Below are 26498 nucleotides of genomic sequence, written 5' to 3'. Positions count from 1 at the left end.
AGTTGAAATGATTTCTGCATAAGTTACAAGGGAATATCTGAACACTGTTAGCCATTAAAGTATTAGCTGAGAATACACTTATGATTCTGTTAGAGTATTTAAACGTATAAAAAAAATTATTTTTATCTTATCCGGAAAGGAAAGGCAGATGGGGGACTCTTCCATTTGCTGGTTCCCTCTCCAGATGCTCACAAAATCTAGGGCTGGGTCAGGCCAAAACTAGGAAATTGGAACCCAATCTGTGTTACTGACAGGGCCCCAAACCCTTGAGTCGTCATCTGCTGCCTCCCAGGTCATGCATCATAGGGAGCTGGCATCTGAGGCAGAGTTGGGACACAAATCCAAGCACTCTGTTATGGGATGTGGGCATCCCAAGCACTCTTTTCAATGCTGCCCAAAATGCTCACCCCTCAAAGGAGAGGAGTTGTTTTCCTTATAATTATTCTTTTAAAAACTTTAATTGAGCAATTATTCTGTACGAAAGGCAATCTGGTAAAAGCTAGAAAAATGATCTGTGTCAGTGAAAGAAAAGTGAGGACAGCACAGCAGAATGCTTTCTTTCACTGTTCAAACAATTTTGGGAGGAATGGTGAGAAGGTGGTCAGAATTTGAAGGACAAAAGGCAAGACAAACCAAGAAGGGAATGGTATGTACACAACTTTACCTGCATGCTTGTTGCGTCTGTGGCTGATTCTTGGTGTGGATGAGCCATTTCCCCGTGGCAGAAAAAGAGCAGCACCTTTGACAGTTAGGAAGCTCTCGCTGATGCTGTAAGGGGGAGAAAAAATGCAAAGAAAGTAACTTACTTAAGGAGAGGAATCCAAGAGGAGAATGCAGATTCACTTTACAACTATTCTTTTTTCTCAAGTACAAAATTTCAACCTCATGGGATAAAGTAAAACAAATCAAGAAAGCGCCTGGTTACATACACTGGCCTGTGTACACAAAACATTCTATTTGCAATAAGACCTAGCCTAACAGTCTATATACACATTACAAGATAGCAGTTAAGAGTGAAGTTTCTGGTAAGAAAATAAATGGACAAGCATTCTGAGTTTGAATCCTTTGCTCTGCTATTTCCTACCTGAGTGGGATTTTTCAGACCTAAACGATCTCACTGCTAAACAGTGATAATGAAATGAAGTTGTGATGACTCAAAGAAAACATAACATTTTCTTCTAAATGTACTTATTTTACTTAAAAGGCATAGAGAGAGAGAGAGAGAGGAAGGGAGGCAGAGGCAGACAGACAATGAGAGATCCTTTATCCACTGGTTCACTCCTAAAATGCCTGCATAGCTGGGGCTAGGCCAGGCCAAAGTCAATCCAGGTCTCCAGCACTGACTTGGCAGGAATCCAATTATCTGAGCCATCATCTGCTGCCTCACAAGATGTGCATTAGCAGGAAAATGATGGATACTGGAGGAGCGAAGCTACAGACCAGACACTTCAATATGGGATGCGTAACTGCTGCACCAAATGCCTATTCCTGAGAACACAGCTTTGCAAAGTGGTGCTAGAAGAGCATTAAGCCTTTAACAAATATTCATTAGCATATCTATGGTGATCAATAGTGGTATTAGTAGTGTCCTGATTAGATGTGAAATATTTTGATACTTAACTACTAGTAACAGATTTAAAGCATGTTAAAAAAAATTCATGTTTAAAATATCCATACACTAAACACTAGCTAAAAATTTGATTCTCAGCAATTTGCTTCCCCACAGGCATCGAAAAAGCGTAGTGCACAGGAAGTGTGTTAAGCCCACTGGAGTTAGTCCTACATTTAAATATTATTATCTATGTAGGTAATAAACTACTGCTCAACCAGGGCATTTTAAAATATAAGCATATCCACAGGAAGCCAACATGTTTAAATTATTTTATATCAAGAGACTAATGCATATACATAATGGAGTGTTCCAAATCGGCTTAGGAGTTTGGTACTACCACGTAGGACTAGCTAAGGTATTGTAAGTCACACTGCCCACTAAATATTAAAACTTGGAAATCTAACTGGCATCCTAAACTTTTCAGTGTCAAAATTAAACTTTTCCGTCCCATCTCCTTGGACCCCCATACTCTCTTCCCCAACCCATGCCAGCTGATCTCCATCCTTATATACTCAGTTGCTGGGGTAGAAAACATAAAACATTCACTACTGCTTTCTATCTTTCCCTCCTGCAATATATAGAGAATATATCAAGTCACAAGATTTTGAAAGTCTTTCATTATAGCAAAATTTCAAATATACACAAAAGTAGATACAGAAAAATATCTGCTTTTTAATTTCTATCACATCCTAGCTTTAATTCATCACCAATTTTATTTTACTTTTATTATTTTTTGGTATACTTATCCCTTTTACCTTGCCCCTAAAGTGAAACAAATACCAGACATTCATCAGCAAAGGTCTCTTAACAGATTGGCCTAAAACCACTTCTGCCCCCTTATTATCCACTCACCAAACAGCAACCAGAGAGACTTTGAAATACATGTATGAAGAACAAATAATGACACTTCCCTGCGTAAACTCCTCTAAAGGCTTCCTACCCTGCTCTGTTTGCTGTGACCTGGCAGCACTGCCCTCCTTTTCGCTTCTGCAGTATCTCAGGCCCCTCAAAGGGGCTTTGTGCTTTCTGCTCTCTACTGGGAACACTCTTCTTCTGGCCTGTCACTAAATTCTCAGCTCTAGCATCACCCCCTGTTCCTCCATCCCAGTCATATTCTATCCTGTTGTTCATTTCCTTCAGGATATGTACCACAAACTGAAATGCATTCATTCACTTGTATACCTGATCAGGGATGACTCCACGTACAAGAAGACAGGGTCCATGAGGGCAAGGATGTTGTTTTGTTCCCCACTGTATCCTTAGCAATACAAACAGTGCCAGGCTATTTTAGGTGCTCTAAAGCTATGTAATGGATGAATGAATTAATCCCAGGGTCTTTTTTCCCCCTACCCTATCACTCCAGCTTGTAAAAATAATTATTGTAGAACTGAACGTATGTGGCAGACCAATGAACTGCAAAACAAAAATGCCTGATGATGAATTAACTGGCATACTTAAATCACCTCTGTTATGTTATCAATTGCTGATCCAATTTTACTATTTATTAACACGGCTTGAAGCTGACAAAACCTTTGAGGTAACTTGCCAAGTAGACTGGAACATATCTTTAAAAACAAAATATGAGAATTCACAGATGTCACTTTAAGAATTTGCATTCTGGCTAGGAGGGGCTGTCTCAATGTTGTTTTGTCTTCATCTTCAAATGAGGCATTGCTCTCTTGTGGTCTGTTGCACAAGCCTTGTCTCTGGTGACATCTGCGGTGTGCACATGCTGCCCTGCTGTGGGTCACTCTGTGTCACTCACATTACAGGAACAACGAAACACAAAATGTCTTAGTGACAGGATGGCTGGGGCACACCACAGACAGGAAATGAAATTCACACTTTTGCCAACACAGCAACTGGCTGCTTTACTGAAAGAAAATATTTTAAAAATAAAGTCTAATAGTCTACCTCTTCACAGGGCAAAGTAACAGCCCGGGCACTCTGGAGTTTCCAGTAAACAAAGTAGTTCTCCACACCTACAAAAGAAAGCTATTTGCCAGAGAGCTTAAAACAGCTGAGTATACTCCAGCCATTCCTTTTGTGAGACAAAGATAGTTTCCCTTCGACAAACATTAAGAACTCACTTCCTGGTTTCAGGAGTTCTATAATACTGTTCTTAGAACATTTGCTGCTAATGCTTGAAAACATCTAGCAAAGTGGTTTTTAAAAATGGATTTACTGCTTTTATAAAGATGAGGCCCAGGGGTGGTAAACAAGGCGCACAGGGTTAATTCCCAACAGTGGAAAATCCTCATTATAAAAGATCAGGGGTCAAGCTCATGTGTACTATACAGGGAAAAGAAAGTCTTTTCAACTAAAATGATTTACATAAACCTCAATGAACTTTTCTGATTGAATAACATACTCAGAACAGCTAGGTGGGTCGGGTGTGGGAGGAGGCATGAGGAAACTGCTGTTAGTTGCCACACAGGCCTCCCAGAGAAGTCCTGCAGACATCTTTTCTTCTGTGCCTCCAGACTATGAACTCTGTTACCAAAAAAGGGACATTCTGTGGATCACAAGGGGACTGGGATGAAAATTATCCCAAGCTCTATAAATGCTATCTATCAAAGGTGGGAGGAAAATATGGTGGCATGAAAGTGAAAAAAAAAATTCATAACCATTAGAGTTTATATGGCTTGAACTCAACTTGACAATTAAATGCTTTATTTACATGTCAAAAAAGTTACATATAATTTTTTTAAAAAAATTATTTAATAGGCAGAGATACAGAAACAAAGAGGGAGAAAGAGATCGTCCATCTACTGGTTTGCTCCCCAAATGGCTGCAATGGCCAGAGCAGGGCCTATCTGGAGCCAGGATCCAGGAATTTCTTCCTGGTCATCCATATGGCTACCGCACTTGGGCCATCCTCAACTGTAATTCTAGGCCATTAACATGGAGCTGGTTAGACAGTGGAGCATCCGGGACACAAACCAGCATCCATATGGGATGCTAGCACCACAGGCAGAGACTTAGCCTACTATGCCATGGTGCCAGCCTCAAATTACATATAATTACATATACTTCAGGATAAGATAAGCCTTAAGTTTTGTCTTGCTAGAAAAGTGAACTTGTTTGTGTACATGTCAGTCTTCCTGAAACAGCTGCCTGTAGATTCAACTGACAGGTTGGTCTTTATAATCAGGCTGCTTTACAAAGGCAGGCGAAAACATTTTTCATGCTGCCTGAATTGATTAGTTCTTGAGAGTCTGGTCTGGAAACAAGCTTCCCCAATAAACTCTATGGAGTTGAATGTATGTGATTATAGATGTCTAAGTTAACTACAAATTCAAAAGGACTTCAGAACCTCTATATTAAATGAGACAACATAAAAAGAATACCACTCTGTGGATCTGAAGGCAGAGAATAATTATCTGCATGATAAGAAAACGACACTTAGAGGATCACTTTCCTCACAGCGAGTGACAGTGAAGTTCTCCAGAGTCTTTATCAGAAAACAACTGAAGAGTATCTCCCCCTCTCCTTGTCACAGTACTACTTGCTCAGCATGGGAAAAGTCATCCCAGGGTAGATATATGAAATGAGCTAATAATAGAGTTGACCGGATGCCTACTGAATTCTAACCAGGCACTGAACTACTTTACATTACTTGGTTTAACCTTCATAACGATCCAATGAAGTAGGTACTATTTTTGTTTCCCCAATTTACATGTAAAAGGCTGAGGACTTAAGAGACTGTGGTATAAATTACTAGTATTTGCCCAAAATCATACAGCTAGTGAACCTCAGAGTAAGGATACTATCCAAGGCCTGGCTTGAAAACTCAATGCTTTCAAGATTTCAGTATTTCTCATCCACACTACCTCCATTCAACAAGGCCAGGAACAAAAAGACTATACTCAGGGGATAAAGAACATCTAGCTGAGAGATGCATCCAATTGGGCAGGACAGTAGGGAAAAGAAAAAAAAAAAAGACCTGTAATTTATACAAGGAAATAGTAGTATTTCAGTCTCAAAAATGAAAGCAAAGACACTCTGCTTTAAATATATTTGAGGAAGTACTCTGTGCTATTCCCTTCTGATCAAAATCACTTCCTAAAGCATGGCATTTATTAACTGGCAATTTCTTCTCAAGCAAGGCAGAGAAGGTCAATTAAGGGAAGAAAACACTTAACTGTTCCGTGGTTGAAATAATCTTCAGGAATGTGACCAGGGTGATCATCCATGACCAGTAGGGAGCTCAAGGAAGCAAAACAAAGCAAAACTACACCTGGCTAACTGCTGAATGTCCATTGGAGAGGAATTCTATTTTACATCACACACACACACACACACACACACACACACACACACACACACACACACGAAATGGGTCATTTCCTATAAGAAATCAAGTTTCAGCAAGTGGATATAAAACCTTTATTTTATAAGAAAAATTAACTAATTTTTCATGTTGATAATGTTTGGTAATGCCAAACTACTCAGTTTCTTTGGTATGTATGACCTGACACTGAAATTTATAAATATATTATTCTATGACACTTTAATGTATATGATATTATTGTACAAGATGAGTTGGTTGGTATTTATATTAAAAAGTAACCTGAATGGTTACAATTTTGTCTTAAGGAATATTCATGTAGTGGAAATTTTCAAATACATTTCACCCCACACCCCCAATATTTCCCTTCTGGTAAGCTTTGTTTTTTCACTTGTTGAATTTTCAAATTCAAGGTTCCCGGATGGCTACATCTATCCCACGAGATGAAGAGTTCATGTTCCCATTTAGTATGAACAGTTTTAAATACCAGATGAAAGATCAAGGGGAATAGAGTTACTAATGCTAGAATCTGCTGAAAATTTTGAAAATCTAGAAAAACAGGAGGAAAATAGTCATTATGCCCTAATAGAAAACTGCTGCAAAAGGCAAAAACAAACCTCTAGGTAGTAAGAAAAATTAGGTTATGTAATCCTAAAGGAATTTAGATTATAAAGAAAATCCAAACATGAAGATCATACTATTTTCTGTAACTAACCATTCGTCACTCCCACCACACATTGCCAGCTCTTCCGGGTCTCCCACGTGGGTGCAGGGTCTCTAAGCTTTGGGCCATCCTCGACTGCTTTCCCAGGCCATCAGTAGGGAGTTGGATGGGAAGTGGAGCTGCTGGAATTAGAAACCGAGCCATATGGCATCCTGGCACATTCAAGGCGAGGACTTTAGCTGCTAGGCCACCATGCGGGCTCCCAGCTCCCCGCTTACAGCCAGGGAAGGCAGTGGAGGATGGCCCAAAGCCTTGGAACCATTCATCCACCTAAGAGATACAGAAAAAGCTCCTGGCTCCTGGTTTTGGATCTGTTCTGCTCTGGCCATTGCGGCCATTTGGGGAGTGAACCAGTGAATGGAAGTTTCTTGTCTTTCTTTCTGTAATTTTGCTTTTCCAATCAAAATAAGTAAATCTTAAAAAAAAAAATAGGTGTTTCTACTGCTTGGGCTTGATCTGGCCACTACTGTTCTCCCCACAGAAGTGATCATCCTCTCAAAAGAAAGACAAAAAGGAAAAAAAACCCGAAACAACAAAAAATCCGAAACTTTCAGGCACTGGTGCCATGGTGTAGCTGGCTAATCCTTTGCATGTAGCACCAGCATCTCATCTGGCCGTTGTTTTGAGTCCTGGTTATTACATTTCCAACTCAGCTCCCTATCAATGGCCTGAGAAAGCAGCTAAGGATGGCCCAAGGCCTTGGGTTCCTGCACCTAGGTAGCAGGCCCAGAAGTTGTTCTAGGCTCCTGGTTTCAAACCAGCCTTTGGGGAGTGAACAAGCAGATGTAAGATCTCTCATTCTGTTTCCTTCTTTTCGTAATTCTGCCTCTCAAAAATAAATACATCTTTTAGAAAAAGAGAAGTACTATGAAATAATGGGAGATCAGAAACAGAGGGCCTTGACAGACGATCGAAACTGCACTCCACATGGCAGGAAGAGTGCCACAGAACAAATAAACAAACCAACTTTTTTTTTCTTTCTTAAATAAAATGCTAGATGTGCATTTTAAGAGTCATGGCCAATATAATTGGCACCAAATTTAAAATAGTCAATGGGTATAAATAAAACAAAATGAGATTAACTTCAGAAAAACTATTCAGCACTTGAGAAACCATTTCATTTGCATGATTCAACAAATGCCTAAGCAGGTATTTAAACACACCTGCAGAAGGAATGCAAGTCAGACTTCCAAGCATTTGGCCAAAAATGCCAAGCCCCGGTTTCAGAAAATTTCTCTTTAACCCTTGATAAAACCTCTACTGAGGCTTAGTTCATCTTCTCACATCCTTGGCATCATCTTATATTTACCTCTTTATTCAATTTTCTCTCACCCTGATTCCTATATAATCTTAAGAGATTCTGAGGTTCATCCAGATGCCTTTGTTCTCAAATTGCTCACCTTCCTGTTCTTCTGAGACCACTACTGAAACTGTCCTGGACTTTTCCTTCCCAGCGTCCCTCTGGAAGACATACGATATTGATCGACTTGATCTCAGAAATTAAATTCCTATTTCCTGACAATAATCCCCTCTTGTGACTCTGTGTTCACTCCTTCAACTCAAAGGAGACTTGTAGGCCCTTCATTCCTCCAGCTTTTTCCAGGCCACTGACTTATTTTTGCCTTTGTTTTCTCCACAGTCTATTCCCATGCTCTGTTTCCTAACAGGTTTCCCTACAATCAATTCCCTTTGCTCCTGCTACCCCCTTCATAATACTAAAGGATTTGCTGAGTTATCTATGACTTGCCTGAGCCATGAGTTCCATGACAGCAGAAACTTTTACCTTGTCTAACTTTCTCCTTGTAACAGTGAGCATGGCGTCTGATGCTAAATGATCGTCCAACAAAGACATACTGAGTAAATAATAGATGAGAGATGTCAACAATGGCAGCAAGAACAATGAGTTGACTCAGCTGGGTGCTTACAAGATGGACAGCTTCCCTACATTCCCTCCCACTTTATACTAAACCTTTCCCACTCTCAAGTCCCATAGCAACTCCTGCAGTCTTCAATCCTCCAGCTGTCCTGGTCTTCCATAATACAGGACATACATAGTGCAGACTAGCTGGTGGGATTTCTCCTACCACTTTTTTCTCACCTGCAGACTTACCTCCTTTCCCCTATCTGACAGAATGATGCACCTAGCTGTCTGAGAGTTTATTAACCTGCGAACCTGTGTCCTTGATCTCATTCTCTCTCATCTTCCTACTTTCTATCTCTTTTGTTATTGCATCTCCTGAGCTCTTGTCTGGTCTCTTGTGTTTTAAAATAAAATATAAAACCCCCTTAAGTTGATCCTGTGTTCCTTTTTAAGCTCTCTTTATAACTGAAATTGTTTAAAAGCCAACACTTTGCACTCCAATTTTCTTCCCCTGTCAGTTTCTTCTACCTGCAGTCATTTGCTTCTGCTGTTTCATTTTTCTGAATCTCCTCTTCGCCCTTTCCATCAATGACTTCCCAAGTGATAGGCCCAAAGGACAAAGACCTTCTATCTGCAGCTTATCATCTATGTCTACTCTTCACGTAATGCCTGATGTGCTCCTTCTTATGGATTACCTTCTAAGCTTCTGGTACCTCTCTGAGACCACCAATGTCACAATCCAATCCTAATCTACTTGCTCTGTGCTCTTAACACAGACATGCTATCTGATCTTCACAAAGCTGTATAAATTCATTGTCAATTTAATTGTACTAAAAAAATGAAACTTTTCAGCCTCTCTTGAAACGTCTGAACATGTGACGTACACATTTACATCATTTAGCAACCACTGATCAGGGATGAACAGCAGCTGCTACTCTAGTTACCAAATGTTTGTGAATGTTATGGTGAAAAGTGCGAAAGAAACAGTGACACAGCCTGCTGCTGTATGTCCATGTTACAAGGTCAGGGCAAGTCTAATAAGGTAATATCTACAGAAGGAGCAGAGGAAGCTACGTGTTGTTTGGGGAAAGAACATTAAAGGTAGAGATAGCGCCAAATGCAAAGGTTCTGAGAAGTGTGTCGTTTGGGAAACAGCAAGGAGGCCAGTAGTGCTGCAATGTAGTTAGCCAACAAGGAGTGGTAAAAGGTAAATATAAAGAGGTGGGAAATGACAGATGTTGCCTCATCTGTAATTCATTTTACCAGTACACTGCTATTAGGATTTCCTTCTGCATATAGTATTCAACAGACTTTTTGTTTTCATTCAGATTTTTTTTTCAGTCCTTATTTTGCTTATACATGTGACCATTTGATATGATTAAAAACTTTCTACCCTTCTCAGAATGTTACTATTCTTGCTCTGACTGTTCCTTTCATTCTGATTTGTGGGTTCTTATTCTTTTGCCAATTTCTTCAGTAAGGATGGTTTCCATGATTTTGTCATTAGTTGTCTTCTCTACACATGTTCCTACATGCCTTCATCCACACTTGTGGGCATCAGGAAGTATCCTATATTCAGATGACTCCTGACTGGTTATCTACTGATGCACAGCAGAATCCCCTAAAACTTACAAGACTAAAAACAAAACAAAAAAAATATCTAGCTTCATGCACAGCTTCCAGGAGTGAGAAACCCAGGAGCAGCTTAGTTGTGTGATTCTGGCTTAGGGTCTCTTGTAAAAGTTAAGAGTTATGTGAAACCCTGACGAAGGCTGGAGGATTTGTTAAGAAGCCTGGCTCACTCACAGGGCTGCTCACAGGTGGTCTCAGTATTCTGTCATATAAATTTATTCACTGTGCTGCTTAAGTGTCTTTATGGCATAGAAACTGGCTTTCCTCTGAGTGAGTGATCCCAGGGAGAACGAAGACATGCAGTATTTTACAACTTAGTCTTAGAAGACACATACTGCAATTTCTGCAATATCCTACTGGTTACATAGGTCAGCCATATTTAATGTGGGAGGAGACCACAATAAGGATGTAAATACTGGAAGGTTACAATCACTACTATCTTGGACGCTGACTCTCAAATTGGTTCTCTAGCTCAGGTCTACCAGAGCCCAACTTGTAAAACTGGCTGCCTACGGAATAACTATTGTTTACTGACAAAAATGGCAACAACCTTACTGTTATTTTATACATTCTTATTTGTCAAAACCTGCAATCTGGCAAAATGGCAAGTCCATCAAAATGTTATCTTTTGGAATTCTGTGATGTTACCAGGGGTTGGGTTCTGGCTCTAAGCTCTGCTGAAACAAGCTTAGAGGACTTTGTAACTATCATTTATTGAGTACACACCCTGTGTTAGGGATTATGCCTGGTGCTCTACAATCACAATTTTGCAGTGACTCTGAACAGAAGTCATCCTTCTCATTTCATAGACAAAAACACAAAGATTTTGAAAGTAACTTGCTTAAGCTTACCAATTACACAATCACTGAATGACAGAGCATAGAGCAGAATTGAGGCCTATTTTCAGGGCTTTTCTCCCTCTTTAAACTTTACTCTAGCTTCTTTTGCTTTGTGAATTATTTTTGTTCTTGTTGATTTGTATAGTGACAGCACTGAAGCCCCTCTGTTAGCTTAGCCACCCAAGTGTCAACAGGGTACTAAAAGGGAATTCGCAAAAATCAGTCAGTTCAGTTACTATGGCCTTTCAAAAAATTCTCTAAATTCACTGCCACAAAAATCTAATACAGTCTGTAAAACACTAGTTCTATAAATTTTCCCTACCAACCTTCTCTTCCACAGTTGTTCTCTACCCTATTAGGCTTAGGAAATAAGTTGTCTCTCAAAGATTTAGCCACAGGAAAAAGAGAAAGGTATTGCAGAATACGCTGATTCTCTTTAAATCTACTGCCTGGTTTCTTTTATTGTCATTGTATTGCCTGGATTTTTAAAGGCCATGGCAAATTTCTACTTTTATAACTATTTCAATGAATATTATAGATCCCTTTGGCCATGCACTAATGCATAATGAAATACTATAGACCATCACTGCTTAGGTAGTTAAGTTTACAAAATATTAAGGAAGACACTGATGCTAGACTAGGAGGAAGGAAAGAAAAAAAAAAAAAAACAAACAGCAAAAGGCCAAATCCAAAGAACAAGTTTTTAAAAATGATTTATTTACCTGAAAGGCAGAATTACCGAGAGAGAGAGACATACACATAGAGACAGTTCATTCATCCTCGAGTTCTCTCCAAATGGCTGCACTGGCCAAATTTGGGTGGGGCTGAAACCAGGAGCTTCTTCCTGGTCTCCCACATGGGTACAGGGGCCCAAACACTTCGGCCATACTCCACTGCTTTCTCAGACACATTAGTAGGAAGGTGGATGGGAACTAGGGCAGTGAGGACTTGAGCTGATGTCCACATGGGATGCCAACATAAAAGCAGGCAGTTTAGCCCCCTGTAATAGCCCCTAAAAGACAATTTAAGTTGTCAAAGAAAAAACAAGTAGCAATTGTTATCATCCTTAACTGGGTCAGTTTTTAACTTATTTGATATTCCTTGCTTAGAGAAGCACTACAGAATTGTACCATCATTATAGATGAAAAATTTATTCCACTGGCCCCTTGTACATTTAACTTACTGGGCTTTCTTAATGCCCAGTGTTTCACAGTTAATTTACTTTTCAAATTCAGTACATGCACACTCACTTACATGGTGGTAGGAACCCAACTACTTGTGCCATCACTGCTGCCTCCCAGGATCTGTGCTGGCTAGAAGCTGGAATCCACATCATGAGCCAGGCACTAAACCCTATTGTGGGTTGACCCATGGGTGTCCTAAGAGCTAGGCCACAGATATGTCTCCTAAATATATATTTTAAAGTAACTATATGAAGAAGCAATGACGTATAGCATGTTCTTCCCTATTTCCCAGATACAAGCAATTCGAGGGCTGGAGACAAAGGGACCTAACAGTAATATTTCACAGTATTCTAGAATACATGTTAAATAATGAGAATCACATGTTTCTATTAGGACTAAGGAGAAAACTTCAAAATTGTGCAGGAATAAATTTTTTTTAAAGATTTATTTTATTTTTATTGGAAAGGCGGATATACAGAGAGGAGAGACAGAGAGGAAGATCTTCCGTTCGATGATTCACTCCCCAGGCGGCCGCAATGGCTGGAGCTGAGCCAATCCGAAGCCAGGAGCCTCTTCCGGGTCTCCCATGCGGATGCAGGGTCCCACAAGGAGGGAGCTGGATGGGAAGCAGGGCTGCTGGGATTAGAACCGGCGCCCATATGGGATCCCGGGCGTGCAAGGCGAGGACCTTAACCACTAGCGCCATCACGCCGGGCCCGAGCAGGAATAAATTTAACCTTCATATGATTTAAATGTGTAAGAGGGAAAAAAGTTTAAGGATCAAAGGATATGACTGAAAATACTAGATTTTCTATCAAAAGTAAAATGCATCTGCAGTGCTTGTTAGGTAAGTCACGACCCTAAGGATGGCCTTGGTTTTCTCATGTAAGAAAAAGGTTACATGCAAATGATCTCATGTAAGGTTGCATGCAAGTCCTGCAGAGCTCCTAAGTCATCTGGTCACACTCCGTTCCACAGGTCTATCTTTTAACTGCTGAGGCAGAGAGGATCACATCTTCTAAAGACAGTCTACATTTAATCTTTCTACCTAAATGAGGAGACATGCTCCATTTTGGTTTTCCTTTTTGTAAAGCTTAAGAAAGAGGGATAAATGAGAGATGCTCATATGGCTTTATTTACCATTAAGGATGATGGGTAATAGATGCAGAAAGCACTGATAAGGTGGACAACCAGTTACACTTGAAGCACCTGATACCAACAAGCTTAGTCAGCTATTGAGAGAGTGGACACTTGCAACATTACAAAGGACAGAAAAGTACAAACTGGTTTTTCTTTTTTAACTAAATAATGTTAGCCTAAGCTGTGGAAAGTACTACATCTTGAAAGTCAATGAAACTTTAAAAAAATCCAATTTATTCATTTTTAAGGCAACATAACTTAAAGGCAACGTTTAAATGTTAAGAAAACAATAAGCTCTCTACACATACATATATTCTTGTTAAAAATAAAAGTTGTGTCTCAATCATATTCTAATAACTAGAATAACCTGGATCTAAAAAACTTAAAAAGAAATAAAGATAAAAATGAGGGTTCACTGACAACATATAGATAAACTGAAAGCTCTCTTCAGTAATTCTAGACCACAAAACCGAAAGATAGGAGCAGAATTAGAAAAAAAAAAAAAAAAAAGGGAAGCGGCTCCATGACAAAAGATCTGAACTTGTGTTTAACAAACAAAACTTGCAATGTGAAGAATGGGAAGGTAACGTGGAAGGGATGGAAATGGCTATCAGTAAGGATAGTGGTATTGTAAGGTGATTTTTTTTTCTTTTTGCATAATTTTCTAAATGATGTATTATACTGTGCTTTCAATTTTTCAAAAGAACAAAATAGGGGAGGGAGGGTTAGTACAGGAAAACACACCGTGGGAACAGAGTCAAGCACACAGATGTTTTGCGTAAGCTCCATTTTCAGAGACATCTGTCTTTGTGCAAGACTTGAAAAAGTGGAGTCAACAAGTTCTTCTTTGCAAGTGAGGGGTGGGGCCGGAGGGAAAGTGAGCTGTGAAGAAACCGACAATTAGAACCCACAGGGCTGGGGAACATATCCTTTCCTTAGGTTAAGTTCTTTATTTACAAGCTACTCCTCTGTCCAAAATGTTTTGCCATCAGCAATGACTACCATTCAAAGAAGGAGGAATCAAGCTGCCTGTTAGATTCGCCGACCTTTGGTATTCTTACTCTGCCCACGTATCTGCTCAAGTGGTTGACATTCTCTGAGAAGCAGCATCAGTTAGCTCTTTGCAGAGGCATTCCAGTCCCGTGGGAGAAGAGATAATGAGGGTCCAATTTCTGGTATAAAAATCTGGTGGGATGTAAGATGCCTGACTCCTCCCTTTTTTCCAGTTCCAAATAAAAATTTTACTGTGCATAGGAAAATTCACATAAAAGTACAACCAATACAGTGGTTCATCAGCTCTACTGCCTTTGGCATGTACTAAACTGTTTTGTTAGATGAATACTTCCAGGTCTACATTATTTGCGTTTGCATGTAAGAGAGTGAAAGCAGACTGCCATTCTAGCACCTAGTGTAATGACATGTACAGAATGCTTAATCAAGGTGATTTGAAAATGGTAACAGGGATGCTGAATATTCAAGCACATGTTGGAAGATAATGAAGTTGGACAATAATGAAATATGAAAGCCACTGTGTTTACCTGGTAAATGAGAAAGTCCATGTTTACAACACAAACCACAGGAGAAGCTGCCTGTTCTTGTTTGTAGCCTTCAACCATGCCACAGGGGGAACTTCTTTACTTGGAAGAAAACTTTCAATTGACTTGCAAATTTCTATCTGGTGTTCCCTCTTTAACTTCCCTCTTCTGGGAAGAAGGTACATTGCATGGGTTAGCCCTACATCTGACCCTCTAGGTCACTGGATTACAAAACCCTTGTTCAGGAAGAGGGCCCGCTCCTAGGTCCTATAAAGTTCCTTTCCTTGCTAACATGACCACATGTAGATTTATACAACTCTGTTAGACTAAAACTCCAAAATGTTAATCTAATCTCTCAGTGAATTCCACCTAGTTCACAAAATCTACATTATCCAATGAGGAAAGCTATTAGCAAAAGCTGAAAGTTATAAGAAGGGGTCAGTACTGTGGCACAGTGGACTAAGCTACTGCCTTGGACAACAGCATGCCATACGTGTCTCAGTCCTGGATGCTCTGCTTCCAATCCAGCTTCCTGCTAATGCATCTGGAAAAGCAACAACAGAAGGCCCAAGTGCTTGAGCTCCTGCTTCCCATGTGAGATACCCAGATGGAGTTTGGGGTACCAGCTTCAGCCTGGTCCAGATGTGGCCACTGCAGCTATTTGGGGGAGTGAACAAATGGATGGAAGATCTCGCTATGTCTCTTCCTCTAACTCTGCCTTTCCAATAAGTTTAAAATATATATACATATATACACAGACATTATATATATACACATACATACACACGTATAAAGCCTTATATATATCTTAAATATATATAAAACTTAAATATTCATATATTTAAGTTACAATGAGAAACAGAATGATAGTTACCATTTCACAATGAGACTAGCAATGAAATTTTTAAATCAAGGAGCCAACAAATATATGCGAGGGTAAGTAGGAGGTAAATATGTAAAATGTCAGGTGGTGATAAATTTTATGAGGAAAAGAGTAAGCGAGAGGCTAAAACATGATAAGGACAACTGCTTTCTTTATGTAAGGGGCTCAGGAAAGCCTCTCTAATACTGGAGCTATTAGAGCAGGGGGCTAAATAAACAGCCCAAACATGCTTGCTGTTTCCTCCAGAACAGAGGGGAAGCAGAACATTTTGCCCTCAAGTTATCTTTGCAGTCTATCTTGGAGCCTAGGTAGGCATTAGTAGATAAGAGGAAGTAGGGAGGGAAAGAAAGTATCTGACAAAAGCAGTTGCATGTGCAAAGACCTCGTGGGAGGAAGAGACGGGTAACAGCTTCAATCCTATCATCTGATGGGGAAAAAAAAATTGAGGAAGGAATACAGTAAAGATGGAGAGTGGGAAGTAGAGCACAGATCTTCAAGGATATTAAACAATTTGCCAAAAAAATGTGAACATTCTCCTAAGGATAACACAGAGCCACAGTATGCCTTTCCAGAGAAATTTCTCCCAACTACCGTAAAAAGATTAGTCTGGAGGGTAGGAGAGATTTACAAACAGAGGGATGGGGTCCAGCACGGTAGTCTAGTGGCTAAAGTCCTCACCTTGCACATGCTGGGATACCATAGGGCGGCTGGGTCTAATTTCGGTGGCCCTGCTTCCCATCCAGCTTCTTGCTTGTGGCCTGGGAAAGCAGTGGAGGACAGCCCGAAGCTTTGGAACCCTGCACCCCTGTGGGAGGCCCATAAGAGACTCCGGGCTCTTGGCTTCAGATCAACACAACTCTGGCCGTTGCAGCTACTTGGGGAGTGAATCATCAGATGGAAGATCTTTCTCTCTGTCTCTCCTCCTCTCTGTATATCTGACATTACAATAAAAACAAATACATCTTAAAAAAAAAATCTAAGGAAAAAAAAAAAGAAAAGAAAGAAACAGGGTTACTTTGGTATTTTATGTGAAAGAAGGGAGATGTGACTTAAGGTAATGGGAACAAAAAGAAGAGGGACATAACAGGAAGCTCCTTGTCTAGTCTACTTTCTGGTGCAATGGAAAATTTACTACATGAAGAAAAGTTCAAATTGTAACAAAACTCAGTGAGAAAAATGCTTTGCTATGTGTGAATTTCTTACACTCATTAAGAATGGTTTTTTTTCCTATGTACCTCCTGACTGTTGCCTTCAAGAAATAACGATGCTTTAAGATTCTTAACCAGGAGTTTTTTTTTTTTAAGCCTATTTACAGAGCTATTAACTTTCATACCACCTACCCTTGACTTTTCTGAGGCTATTTTTTTTTCTCTCACCATCTCAATTTTGCTTTAAACTATATTTTGCTAATCCTCAGATTTAGATATCAAATCAGCCCAATTTATCTGGCAAGAGTCAATCATCCTGAACAAGCCAAGGAAACTTACAGGCTATTACTCTTCCCGTCATTTTGTTATCACCCACTGCTATATCATTTCCTGCCAGGCACCAAACTTACAGCATCAAGGAGGTACAACTAAGGAGAATGTTTTTACACAAAGGACTTCCCTCCTTCCTTATTCTTCATTTAACAGATGCAACAGTACACAAATGGGCTCTAGTTAAATGAATAATGCAGTTAAATTCTGAAGCCACCATTTTAAACCAGTAATAGAGAAAGCTTAGTTTTCTGCTTTTGTATTAACAACATTAGAATAGGATGTTAAGAGAACTGGTAAGCAGGTAAGGCGAAATCTTTTAGGCTCTCAGCAAAATCAAATAACTCATTGTTAAAGAATATCTGTGAGAAGAAGATTTGCAGGAATTTAATTTTGTAAAAGACAGGAGAATGAGATTTTTTATATTAAAGCCCAACCACAAGTTATCTGCTGAAAGGACTGATAGAGTAAGTCTGGGGAGTGAGACTTGATCCAATACATCTCATAATTGCAGAAGAGTTGCCATGTGGTATTATAGGCAATTAATTTTGTTTCTGATCTCTCTTCTACAAACAGGACTGTAATCTAACAAGACAGCAGAGTAAAATTTGATGAAAAATATGATTAAATGGGTACACATCCAGAGTGAAGCCATTTGTGAAGAGGCTCAAAGCCAAAATTCAAAATATGTACACATCAAATCTTACAAATGCATGTACAGGTTTCATTTCAGGGAGGCAGTAAACAAGTAAGTATAAACTTGGCCAGGGCTCAATTTTACCTTTCACCCATTCCTGTGAGTCTGTTTAGATACTTCCCCCATTTACAGAGGAGGTTGGTATCTCATCCATCTTAGAGAAACAGAGAGGAAAAACCATTGAACTGACAGTTAGGTGACCTGGAGTACTTGTTCTGTCACTAATGAACTGTTTAGAATGTTAGTATTCCAAAAAGTTTGTGGAAAATGGAATTAAAAGCAAATTTTATTCTAGTATCAAAAAATTGGAAACCCATGCATTTTTTTTTCTTAACACATATCCTCCATGAACTTTTTGGAGACTCTTTGTATAAAGTGAAAAAATGTAGATCTCAGTTTTCTCAGATAACATTAACAGCTAGACTTTTCATAACAGAAGCAGCAACTCTTTTATTCTTTTTTTTTTAATTTCTTTATTTGAAAGGAAGAATTACAGACAGCAAAGACAGAAAGGAAGCTCTTCCACCCATTGGTTCACTTCTCAAATGGCAGCAATGCCAAGTTAGGCCAGGCTGAAGCTAGCAGCCAAAAGCTTCATCTTCATCTGTCACGTGGGTGGCAGAGGCCTAAGCCTGGGCCATCTTTTGTTGCTTCCCAAGGAGCTTTAGCAGGGAGCTGGGTCTAAAGCAGAGCAGTTAGGACTTAACTGGCATCAACATGAGATAGTGGTGTTGCCGGTACAAGCTTATCCTGTTGGGCCACAACACTGGTCCCATACATGGTAACTCTTAAAAGAATACCACTAAAGATTACAAAGGCCTGGGCTTCTATGCAGATGTGACTTCTCAAATTCTGCAGGTAATCATATGGTTAATTCATTTCTTGAATGTTAAGCTACTTAGAAAATTATTTTCTGCAAATGGAAACCCATTCCTTCAGCATGCCAGTGCCGTTCAAAAAACAGAATGGGCTGACATTGTGGCTGAGTGCAATGCTGGCATCCCATATGGATGTCAACTTGTGTTATGGCTGTTCTGCTTCTGACCTGGATGAAGCTCCTGGTTACTGAATTTGGCTTGGCATTGAATTTGTGCTGGCCATTGTGGCCACCTGGGAAATGGACCAGCAGATGGAAGATCTCTCTGTCATTCTCCCTCTCTCTGTGACTACTGAAAATAAATAAATTTATTATTCTTTTAAATAACAGGAAGGGTGGACTTTAGTTTAGGACAACTTTTGTAAGATCCTGCTTGTGTAGCTCATATTCATAAAAGAGAGTACAGGATGGTTGCTTGAACAAAATCATGCACTCATTTATATGGAACCCATCAAGACCCCTTTATGTCTCTGTATATTGAGTTTCTTCATCTGTCAAACAGCATTAGTGACATCTACTCTATGTTTTACATACTTTCTTCTAACAAGAAAAATATTTGTAGGAGCTTTCTAAAAGTTCCAAGTGGCAGTATGGGCTTAGTTTATCAGTTAAGATGCATGCATCCCACATTTAAGTCCCTGTATTTAACTCTCAGATCTGGATCCTGACTGCAGCTTCCTGCTAATGCAAGCCCCTGAAGGCAGTAGTGATGGCTCATGGGGAAGATTTGGACTGCTTTTGCAGCCCTGGATTTTGGCTTGACAAGCTCCAGTCCTGTAGGCATCTGGGAAGTGAGCCAGCCAGCAAGAGCCCTGTCCCTAGCTCTGTCTCTCAAATACCTACACGCATGCATACAAAAGCAGCAAGTCCCAGGATCACATATATCCAAGTCACTATTCTAAAGCATATAAGGTATGTTTCTACATGAAACTTGATTTTATCTTTTATATTCTGAATAAGTGTTAATTTTTGAGGCTTTATTTTTATTTGAAAGGCAGAGTTACAAAGAGGGAAGATAGAGATATCTTCCATCTACCAGATCCCTCTCCAAATGGCCACAATAGCCAGAGCTGAGCCAAACGAAGCTAGGAGCTAGGAGCCAGGAGCCTCTTCAAGGTCTCCTACATGGGTGCAGAGGTCTGAGCCATCCTCTGCCGTTTTCCCAGACCACAAGCAGGAAGCTAGATAGGAAGTGGAGTAGCCAGGACTCCAACTGGTGTCCATATAGGATACTGGCGCCAAAGACAGAAGCTTACCCTAATGCAGCACAGCACTGGCCCCAAGTGTTAACTCTTGGTGAATGAAATAGGAAAAGGAACCATCTCTTTTTTCACATAGAATTATCCCCTTACTTCTTTCTGAGGTAATTTTCTTCAACCATTAACATAATTTTGGTGGCTAGTACAGAAAATTTGACTTAAGGAAGCTGTGCAGCTGATCAGAGTTGTACCGCTAATAAGCAGGCTTAAAGTGTTATTTTTATTTCTTTAAATATAATTGTAACACTAGTAATGAAGACCAGCCAGGGTCATCCTACTATCTCTCCACATTAGCCAAGTCCATACCTTGCTATATTTAGACTCAATCCTAGGCTTAGGTTCACCGAGTGGAATTACTACTTCAGCTGAAGGGAAAACACTTAACAGAAGCACTGCGTTGGTGCATTCTTTAGTAACCAACATAAAAACTAACGCTGGGATAGGTGTATGATTCCTAACAGGCACAGAGCAGTCTACCACACATAACTACGGTACAGTCAAATCATGTCCAGAGCAAGTCACCAAATACCTTTCAGGTACTCACTTGCCAATACTGCCTGCCACACCTTAGTCAGAGACAAAAAACTGCCCAAGTCAACAGGGTAAAATGTTCAGCACTTAATTCTCCTGGGAATTAGAGCAAAACAGGTTTTCAATATGGAAATCACCACTCAATCAAAAAACAACAGAATCCGGAGTCTGGCTGGGAAGAATCCTCTCACAATCTTTGAGCTCTGACAAACTCCCGGTTCCAGCATCCATCAAAGGAACAACCAACCAAAACAGATTTATTTATTTATTTACCAAGCAACGACCCCAAAACTCATGGAACACAGGTTTTATAATAATGCAATGAAGTGAGTAAGGTACATGGTATGGTAGCACATTTAATGAGGGAAACCTGTTTTGGTGAACATAGGTCTGAAGTGACTCCTAAATCTGAAATTCAAAAGACACAGCATCAGAAAAAGAACCTGAAAAATACAACTGCCCTTAAGAGAAAGCTATGAAAACCCTAACAACAGCCAGATATTTTTTGGAACCTTCCCAACTGTCGGGGGAGGGGGATTAAATACATTTAAAGAATGCAGTAAACATACTTCTAAAACGTAAGTATAACAAATAGAACTCTTTATCTTCATTCAAAGGAAACTACACATTGAAATCATGAACATTTCCACTGCAGGAAAGATAAGCACATGTTGGCTATTTTCCCAAAGTTATTCTAGTATTGCTGAAGAGGCTGTGATGGAATCTGGCATACATTTTTTCAGATGAACATAAAAATGTATAAAAAGCAAAATTTTGGAAGTTCTTTTTCCTCTTTATAATATATATGAACATCTCTAGAGTAACTTATTTCAACAGTAGTTACTGAACACAAAATAGTTTATACATTATGCTTCTATATTTATTTTCTAATATTCACAACTAAGTTACATAAATAATTCAATATTTTCAAAAGGATGAGTATTTTAAAACCCCATTTTCTCCTACTGTTGCATTATAAACCATTCTTAGTGAAGACTATTCATATCTAAATATTCTTACTTGATAGAGAAAGGCTAAAATAATTCCTCCGGAGGAAAAAATTCCAAGATGTTTCTTTTTCATAGAATGTTTCACTTCTTTGTAAAAGATTTCTTTATTTGAAAGAGTTACAGACAGAAAGTTTATTCACCAAATGGCTGTTATTCTTGGGCTGGGCCAGACCAAAACCAGGGACAAGGAACTTCTTTCAGGTCTCCCACATGTGTGCAGTAGGCCAAGCACTTGGGCCATCTCCTGCTGCTTTCTTAGGCACATTAGCAGGGAACTGGATCAGAAGTGTAGCAGCTGGGATCTGAGCCAGAACCCATGTGAGATGCTGGTGTCACAGGTGGCAGTTTTACCTGGTATGCCACAGTGCAGGACACAGAATGCATAATTTCTAAGAAGGATAGATCAGTTTGAGTTCTCAAGGTTTCTGGCAAAACTCAGATATTTTTGCCAGAGTAAACAGGCACAAGATTAGGGCTTAAATATTGTAACATGGCAGGAAATGCCACCCCCACCTCTATACACATCCAGCAAATAAAGGAGAGTAGGCATTGTGGCATAGCAAGTTAGGCCGCATGTGACATCAGCGCCCATTTTGGAGTTCTGGTTTCAGTTCTGTCTGTTCTGTTTCTGATCCAGCAGAAAGCAGTGGATGACGGCTCAGGTACTTGGGTCCTGGTTGCCCACATGATCAACTTGGACACAACCTAGTTGTGGCCTGGTCCAGTCCTAATTGTTCTGGCCACTAACCAGCAGATGAAAGATCTCTCTCTCTCTGCCTTTTAAATGAGTATTTTTTAAAGTGATGGTATTTAAAAAAAGTTTGTAAAATGTGCTTTCCCATACTTCCAAAAATTCATAACTATACTCCTACGTGGTAGACTGCAGAAACTGGGTTTAGCAGCAAAAAAAAAGACTTAATGGCTTAGAGAACTCTTGACCCTTGGTCCACAGAGCAGTTAAATAGTATACATCCTTCCATTAAACATCTAAGCCTAGGGTGGAGGTTGGATTTTACCCCTAAGCTTTTTATAATTAATTCAATAATCATATGTATGAAGTACAATTAGAAATTCTACTTCCTTTCACAACTTTTTCTTCAAAGCAGCAACTTTAAAACATTTTTGCCTCCCTATAAATAGCTCGAAGTAGCAGAAACACTGTTCTCAAACTGTGCTGCTTCTCTTTATCACTTACAACATGGGTTATAACTTTTTGGCTGAGGAACACATTTAAATTTTATTGTTCACATTCTAGGTTTTCTTGTGGCTGGGATAGTGGTATAGCCAGCTAATCCTCTACCTATGATGCCAATATCCCATATGGACACTAGTTTGCATCTCAGCTGCTCCACTTCTGGTCCAGGGAGCTGGATTACACTTATGGCTCAGCACCTTGGGACCCCACGCCTGTGTGGGAGACCCAGGAGAACCTTCTGGCCTCCAGTTTTGGATCAGTTTTGCTCTGGTTGTTGTGGATATTTAGGGTATGAATCAGCAGATGGAAGACCTCTCTATCGCTCCTTCTCTCTCTTTCAAGTATAAATAAATACATCTTTTTTAAAAAAAACTCTAGATTTTCTTAAAGCAAATATCATTTATGGAATAGGTATTCCAACATTAAAGGGAAGCATATTCAAGATGCTATATAATCCTTCCTAATAGAAAATATTATCTCAAATTCTTTCAGCTTGGAGAAACCATGTGTGATTCTTTACAAATGAATAAATTGTTCTCATATGCTTCAAAAGCTTAACAATTTTCCTGGTTTCTAAAAATCACAAATTGGGCTTTTACTGGGGCCAGGGAAACACGTAGGTGTTGCAGGGAGGTTATTAGATTCCTTTGGGAAATTGAGAAAGCCATGGCCTTTTTCTCTAGGAAATTTATTTGCTAATCATATATAGTTCCATATATAGTTTTGCATATATACCTGAGTGTATTTATATATTTCTTAAGTCTAATGCTCTAGGCTAAAGGAACTTGGTAATTGCTCTAGAAACTAAAAGCATCTGAGATTTAACACCCTTCCCATTGCTCTCAGTAATCAGTGAGTGACAGCTAACTTCAATCAGAGGCAAACACTGAGTGAGACACTCTTGGACTTCATTTTGAAACCTGAGAAAACACACATATATAATATACAAAAGGTACGAGAGTTTCTAAGAGGCTTTTGAAAATGTTCTGGACGCTCTCATTTTAAAGTATACAACAGGCAAACTACACAAAAATCCCAGATGTCCCATTATGCTGCCTACTCTTTCAACGTCTGGAAATGTCTTTTGCAACTAACATATTTAAATTAAGAGGACTTTCAAGCCGTAAGTGAAAGTTCATTTACCGAAGTTCTACAGCACTAGGTATTGTAGGATTTCAGTACCAAATAGGACTTTGAACAAGATTTAGAAATTCACTAAAACTTAAAACCACTGGTGAATGAAGTTTTACATTCCCTGAACCTGTTTGGATACTCTGGAAATGCTAACGGCTATCCAGAACATGTCATGTAAATTACAGTACTTATTTTCTAACAGTGTGAGAAATTTGAGATGATTAATACATTAAACACTGTTTTAGGTGGTGACTCAGCATGAAAGGAAATGACTAGGTTTAGAGCTTCACTAACAGTAAGATTTTATAATCTGTGCTACAGAAAGGAGATAAACATATAGCAGAGTGGTTGCTATAAAAGTTAATGTTTATAACAGTTAACAATCTTCACCTATTACCATTGTGCCCTTAAGTGTTTCATACTATTTATTTCAATCTAAAAAATCTTTTAAAAATACATTTACATTAAACATTTACACTCCAGTGTGTGGCTCAAACAACATTTTACCAGCTTCACATTTTCTCTAAAATGGGATGCTCCCCCCACACACAGCTTTTATATTTCTTTACATTTTTTTCTTTACAGGTCTATCATCAGCTGATTATTTTATTCATAATTATTTAGACTTCTATAAGTTCTAAAAGCTAAGACTTGGTCTTTCTTGTTCTGTAGATGATTAAAAATGATGCATCTGTAGGTGATTAAAAGTGAATACTTACTAAGCACAGATATGAAATTAACCAAATGTTTTGTATATGCATGGGAAATAAAATTAGAAGACTTTTAGATTTCAATCACTTCCTTTCCACTTACTTAATAACTCTGATGACTCATCTAATCTTGAATCTTCAGCCTCAACCTTGTTTGTTCCTTTACAATGATGCAAATACCATTACAGAGTTATCACAATGGTTAAAGCAAAGAACAGAAGTGAAAACTTGTTGCAGTTATTAATTCTTATTACATTGCAGTAGCTGTTCTTGGAAAACTGGCAAAAATTCTGTATCATGAATCTTGAGCAGGTAAGATATTCTGCCATTTTACCTTTGGTCTTGCAGAAATAGACAAGCAGGATCAAGTAGTGAGAAAAGACACAGACTTGAACTTTTTTTTATATATAAAGATATACTTATTTTTATTTGAAAGGCAGATTCATAGAGAGGCAAAGAGAAAGATGTTCCATCCACTGGTTCACTCCCTCAAATGGTCACAACAGCTGGAGCTGAGCAGATCAGGAGCCAAGAGGAGCCAGGAGCTTTTGGTCTCCCACCTGGGTATAGAGTTCCAAGACTTTGGTCCATCCTCCTCCACTTTCCCAGGCTACAAGCAGAGAGCTGGATGGAAGCGAGCAGCTGGGATATGAACTGGCACCATATGGGCATCCATATAGGATGCTGGCACAAGTAGGCAGAGGATTAGTCAACTGAGCTATTGTGCCAGTCCCTAGATTTTTAAAAAAGATTTATTTGTTTTTTATTGCAAAGTCAGATATACAGAAAGGAGGAGAGACAGAGAGAAAGATCTTCCGTCCAATGATTCACTTCCCAAGTGACTGCAACCAGCCCCTAGATTTGAACTTCAATTAACTTGGCTGAGGAAACCTTAATCGCACTGGGGCTTTTTTATTTATGAAAATAGAGGAAAAAATATAAACTATGTAAAAAGCATAAATAAATCAAATTTTAGACCAATTCTGTATTTCAACCACCTTTCCTAAAACAAGATCCTAATTTTGACTGTACTGCTGTCTAAACACCAAGAAGTATTACTCTAGGAGTTTTCATAGAGACTAAAAGAAAATGCATACATACTCCTAATTCCTGTCACGGGAGGATGGAGCAGAACAGGTAAAGCTTTACAGCAAGATAGACTAGGAAAACAGGTTCAGAAAGACACACTCTAGGAGGTAGCAGTGTAGTGATCAACTCCAGATATATTTAATCTCACGTTCCAACACCAGAGTCAGTTTCAAGGGCTTAGGAAGTACACAGGATCTGGTGCTTCAGAGGTCCCAGCATTTGGCTTAATGTCTTACAGTTCCTGTCTCAGAATTCTGATTTTTGAACAAGAGGCTCTACGTTTTCATTATGCACTAGGAGCTGTAAATGAAGGATCTCCCCATGCTTCCAATCCTTTTACTAGAAGGCAACAGTTACAAATTCAATGACTATACACAAGCACTACAGGTAACTAATCAATCTAGCAGTTAAAATGCCCACGTCTCACACTGGAATACCTGCGTGTGACTCCTCATTCTAGATTCCACCAATGCAGCCCCTAGGAAGACAGTGGAGATGGCATAAATGACTGGGGTTTTGCTATTCATGTGAATTCCACGCTCCAGGAGTCAGCCTTGGCCCAGCTCCGGCTGTTCCAGGCAGCTCCGGCTGTTCCAGGAGCTTGGGGAGGAAAATAGCATCTAGGAGGTCTTTGTCCCTTTTGGCCATGAATGAGTGAATTAATCAATGATTGTTACTTAAAAAGCTGGGAATCACATATTGTAGGATCAAAATTGTGAATTCAGCAAAAATTCCTAGTAAATGCCAATTTAATGAAAAAGTATTAGTCCTTACAAGAAATGTAAATAGCTCCTGGGGTGCCAACCATTTGTGGGGG

General features: G+C 39.3%; 1 protein-coding gene across 4 annotated transcripts in view; it reads right to left on the bottom strand.

Annotated features, from left to right (window-relative positions):
- The window catches only part of SSH2 (slingshot protein phosphatase 2), a 213160-nt gene that overhangs the window by 58035 nt on the left and 128627 nt on the right, over nucleotides 1-26498 (bottom strand). For all 4 annotated transcript variants that reach the window (XM_041000224.1, XM_041000225.1, XM_041000223.1 and 1 more), the window contains one exon: nucleotides 665-768. In XM_041000224.1, coding sequence (XP_040856158.1) covers nucleotides 665-768 — 104 coding nt within the window. The remainder of the gene's footprint in view (nucleotides 1-664; nucleotides 769-26498) is intronic.

The sequence above is a fragment of the Ochotona curzoniae genome, unplaced genomic scaffold (genome assembly GCF_017591425.1).
Source record: "Ochotona curzoniae isolate NIBS_2020 unplaced genomic scaffold, NIBS_Ocur_1.0 scaffold_2453, whole genome shotgun sequence".
NCBI lineage: Eukaryota > Metazoa > Chordata > Mammalia > Lagomorpha > Ochotonidae > Ochotona > Ochotona curzoniae.
Note: the sequence above shows the minus strand (reverse complement) of the source record. Positions and strands in the feature narration are given on the sequence as shown.